Source organism: Salvelinus alpinus, chromosome 26 (genome assembly GCF_045679555.1).
Source record: "Salvelinus alpinus chromosome 26, SLU_Salpinus.1, whole genome shotgun sequence".
NCBI classification, from domain to species: Eukaryota; Metazoa; Chordata; class Actinopteri; order Salmoniformes; family Salmonidae; genus Salvelinus; species Salvelinus alpinus.
Genome location: NC_092111.1, coordinates 25629029 through 25633710, shown reverse-complemented (window position 1 = coordinate 25633710; position 4682 = coordinate 25629029). Strand labels below are relative to the sequence as shown.

The 4682-nt window shown below is 41.5% G+C and overlaps 1 protein-coding gene across 1 annotated transcript; it reads right to left on the bottom strand.

Moving 5' to 3' along the window:
• Positions 1–1498: 1498 nt before the first annotated feature.
• On the bottom strand, positions 1499–3908 carry LOC139555044 (interleukin-6-like). The gene is made up of 5 exons (XM_071368440.1): positions 3772–3908; positions 3470–3666; positions 3213–3329; positions 2815–2958; positions 1499–2369 (listed from the first exon to the last, which is right to left on the bottom strand). The coding sequence occupies exons 1-5, from the start codon at positions 3785–3787 to the stop codon at positions 2115–2117; spliced, it is 729 nt and encodes a 242-aa protein (XP_071224541.1). The 5' UTR covers positions 3788–3908; the 3' UTR covers positions 1499–2114.
• Between the last annotated feature and the right edge of the window lie 774 nt (positions 3909–4682).

The following is a 4682-nucleotide window of genomic DNA, read 5'->3' as shown; positions in this document are numbered from 1 at the left end:
CTGAGCAATCGGGGGAGCAGGGCCTTGGTCAGGGAGATGACCAAGAACCCGATGGTCACTGACAGAGCTCCAGAGTTCCTCTGTGGAGATGGGAGAACCTTCCAGAAGGACAACCATCTCTGCAGCACTCCACCAATCAGGCATTTATGGTAGAGTGGTCAGATGGAAGCCATTCCTCAGTAAAAGTCACATGACAGTCTGCTTGGAGTTAGCCAAAAGGCACCTAAAGGACTCTGACCATGAGAAACAAGATTCTCTGGTCTGATGAAACAAAGATTGAACTTTTTGGCCTGAATGCCAACCGTCACCTCTGGAGGAAACCTGGCACCATCCCCACGGTGATGCGTGGTGGCAGCTTCATGCTGTGGAGATGTTTTTCAGGGACTGGGAGACTAGACAGGATTGAGGGAAAGATGAACGGAGCAAAGTACAAAGATATCCTTAATGAAAACCTGCTCCAGAGCACTCAGGACCTCAGACTGGGGCGAAGGTTCACCTTCCAACAGGACAACGACCCTAAGCACACAGCCAAGACAACGCAGGAGTGGCTTCGGGACAAGTCTCTGAATGTCCTTGAGTGGCTTAGCCAGAGCCCGGACTTGAACCCAATCTAACATCTCTGGAGAGACCTGAAAATAGCTGTGCAGTGTCGCTCCCCATCCAACCTGACAGAGCCTGAGAGGATCTGCCGAGAAGAATGGGAGAAACTCCCCAGATACAGGTGTGCCAAGCTTGTAGTGTCATACCCAAGAAGTCTCAAGGCTGTAATCGCTGCCAAATGTGCTTCAACAAAGTACTGAGTAAAGGGTCTGAATACTTCTGTAAATTTGATATACTTCATAAATAAATACAAATATTTTGAAAAAAATCTAAAAACATGTATTTCCTGTCATTATGGGGTATTGTGTGTAGATAGTTTTTCCCCTTAATTAATTTCATACATTTCTCAACATGTAGACTAGCTTACCCGCACTGTATCTGCGAGCTTTTGGCTAGAGCGCAGATGTCAAGACCAGAGTAGGCACATTTGCTATTTAACGCAACAGTTTTTGTGACAAAACTATCGGTAGAGTTGAAAATGCGATGGAAACACATTGAACTTTAGATTTTTATTCAGTATATGAGAACTTAAGTGAAAAACACCACTGGTGGGAAAATGAAATCTCTCCAGTTGGATGGAAACCTAGCTACTGTCAAACAAATATCTTAAAATAGGCTACCTTCGCATGTTCGTCCACTCAAATAATTCCATGCACTCATGCCGTTTGATGAATGGAAAAAGGCATCTGTTAAAAAATACCAAAAAGTGTAATGACATTTGCCGATTGTCATTGAGTCAACACACTCTTGTCGCCTGAATTAATGTATGCGTCTTGCTGACCAAATGACACCTACCGATAAGTGGAAATTGAAATGTTTTGTTGTGATGACCACATGTGAGAATAACCATCTTGTTGAAACAATGTTTGGTGAACAACATAGGAGCAACACATTTCTCTATTCTCTCAGATACCATTTATTATTCCTCTTTATATCCAAAACATTTGTCACAGTTAGAGCTGGGACGATGAACTGACAATTATCGACACCGACCATACTGATCACTTATCGCAGGCATTTTGCTGATATCGTTCATTACGATAAGTAGCCTATACTAGAGAAATGTGAAGTTTGAAATTAAATAAGTTTGCTAATATGGTTGGTTGTTAATTGGACAATTTAAGGCTACAACGATCAAACTAGTAGTAGTCACAATCAATGTAGTCACTAATGTACTGTAAAGGCACTTAGAGATACATTTAAGTCTGTGCTTGAAATCCATCAACATGTCATCATTAGAAAAATACATTGAGTCCATTTGTGTGAAAATAAATAACACTATTTGCTATAAAAATATATAAATATGTTTTTTTATAACAAGTTTCTCAAAAGTTGGGTACAAGAGGCACAAAGCTGCTCGAGATCAAATAAATTAATCAGATTAAATAAATTCAATACATTTTTCATCTCAACCATAAAAACATGAATAAATATATAAATAACTTTGTTTTGAAGTTCAGTCAAGTATTACATTCAAAAAATAAAAATAAACAGCTGATTCAGAGAATAAGACATCAGTGCAGGTTTTTACTCCAAGCCTGATCTAACACACCTCTGCCCACCATAGTGATGTCATGGTTACTGGCAGCCTTCGCCCCTCTTCCCCATGCGCGGAGGGCTGTCTTGGTGTCGACCAGGAAGTGACGTAGTTCCCTAAGGATGGCGTGAACGCTGGTCTTCGTCTCCCACTCTGTCCCTGTAGACACCTCACCCAGCACACGCTCCCTCTCACTGGCAGACAGGTCCTCTACTACCTCAGCAGCCTTCATCTGGAGAAAGAGACAATACATTAGGTAATCTGTGTGCCACAAGATTGTGCTAAATCCTAGGTATCTGGTGGAACTAAAGCAAGTCTGGGAAAATCTGCCCACAATGAAAGTCAACTTTCTAAAGAAAAGGGTATTTAAAGGGGTAATCTGCAGTTGCTACATCCATTTTAGGACCAATAAATAAATTATATGTAGTCATTTCTTACTCCAATGTTTGTAATTAAAAATAAAAATAAATCATTTTGATATCATGGATGGTCAGTCCTTGCATCCATAGCTCTGTCTATGAATTTGATAGTTACATTTCTCCAGGCCCATCCCTCAGCTCTTTACCAAAACAGTGGCGGTGAGGAGGTTTGTTATTGTTTCAACTGCAGATTGCACCTTTAAGTAGTATAATGATTGTATTTAAGTAGTATTATAACATAATATTACTATTACATACCTTCTCTTTGAACAGGCCTATCAGGACAGTAGTCTGGTGCATGACAGAGGGGAGCAGGGTGGATTGTGGGTATTCAGCCTTAACGTGCTGGAGAAGAACATGGTACACCTGCAGACCATGACTGATCTTCTGCAGACATGCCTCCTATAGGAGGGCAAAACAAATACTTTCAATCAATTCATCAAAAAAAAAATGTGCTCCCTAGATTCATCTAGAAGGAAGGAACAAGGAGAGAAACCAGACTCAAAATGTCAGCCAGTAAAGATGTCTGCATGATGCTGCCTCAAGGTTTCATTTCTAGGATTTTTCATTTAGATCACAAAAGGAATGCCTTGGCTTCATGATTTTGACTTAATTCCAGACACCGGTCTTAGCCATTCATTCAACTTTATCTATACCTTGTTGTAGTTTGAGGTGGAGCAGGGGGTCTTGGAGAGGTGTGTGGGGATGGAAGGGACCTGGTACTGTATGAACGATGACATCTCTTCCACGGGCTTCTGAAACTCCTCCACAAACTACAACACAAGGAGGAATAAAAGTTATACTTTTCAGATTGGTTTAATTTATTATTTTCAATGTTAGTATTGTTGTTTTCAATTATAACGTTTGAAGAGCCATTTACAATATAATACAAAGTACAAGTAAAACAACTCACCTGTTGGTCTCGGAAGTTGATCACTTCCTGAACGAGCAGCTTGATCACCTTGATCGCGTTCTCCCATATCGGCGGCGCGCCCGGTTCACCGGAGAACGATTCTACCGCGAGCTCCTCTCCAGAGGTCCAACCAGGTGCGCTGGGCACGGGACTCCCGTTAACAGCCATCACCACGAGCACCGAGAGGAGTGAGAGGTCTGAATGAAGGAGGAGAGCAAGAAGGGAGTGAGTGATAAAATACAAAACACAACCCAGTTTATTTGACCAGGTAGAACGGTAGAATAGTGTGACGTCAGACTTACAGTGTGTAGAAGTCATGTCCCAGGTAATTGTTTTGTCGGTGCTGTGTCCAGTGACTCTTGAGTGATGCTGAAGTTGGTAGGCTACTTGTTTGTCTGACGGATGCTACATGCGCCAGCATTTATATTCTTACACATTGCAAGTGTTTCCTCATCTCCTTCCCCTCACCCCTCCCCGCTCCTTTTTTATCATCTCTCCATCATTATCAGTCAGAGATATTGTTTTCGTCCCAAATGACACTCTACTCCTACATAGTGCACTAGTTTTGACCAGGGCTAGGACTTTGGTCAAAAGTAGTGCACTAGGGAATAGGGTGCCATTTGGGACAGAACTTACAACGCTATTACTACAGGAAGTCTCTAATGGAGAGATATTACTCTGTCATCATATAACCTGTAATGTTACACATGTCACCAGGTCTCTACTCTGCACCATGGAACACTCAGACGGGTAATCAAGCCTAATAATCTAGAATGCAGGGTTGGGGTAGTTCTCTCAATGCATGTGTTTAATCAAATTCAATAATTAAGTTCCGTTCATTCTTGTATTCTGTATATTTATGCAACTCAATGAGAGGTAGAAGAGATGTGAGGATAGGGAAGAAGAGACAAGATAAAGAGAGGAGAGGTGAGGAGAGAGGAATAAAGGTGTGTCCCTTGTCTTGTAATATGGGGCTGCACCCCAGCCCCACAAATTATTCATAATCTAATAGGGCTATTTTGTGCTGTCATCAGGGTGCAACAATTCTAGTGGTTGAGAGCATCATGGGGCAGTTTCACTTCACTAAGAAAATTCCCAGAAAACCCCTCTTAAGTGTCCTTCTTTTCGAAAGACATTAATACAGCGCATTTGGAAAGTATTCAGACCCTTTCACCTTTTCCACATTTTGTTACGTTACAGTCTTATTCTAAAA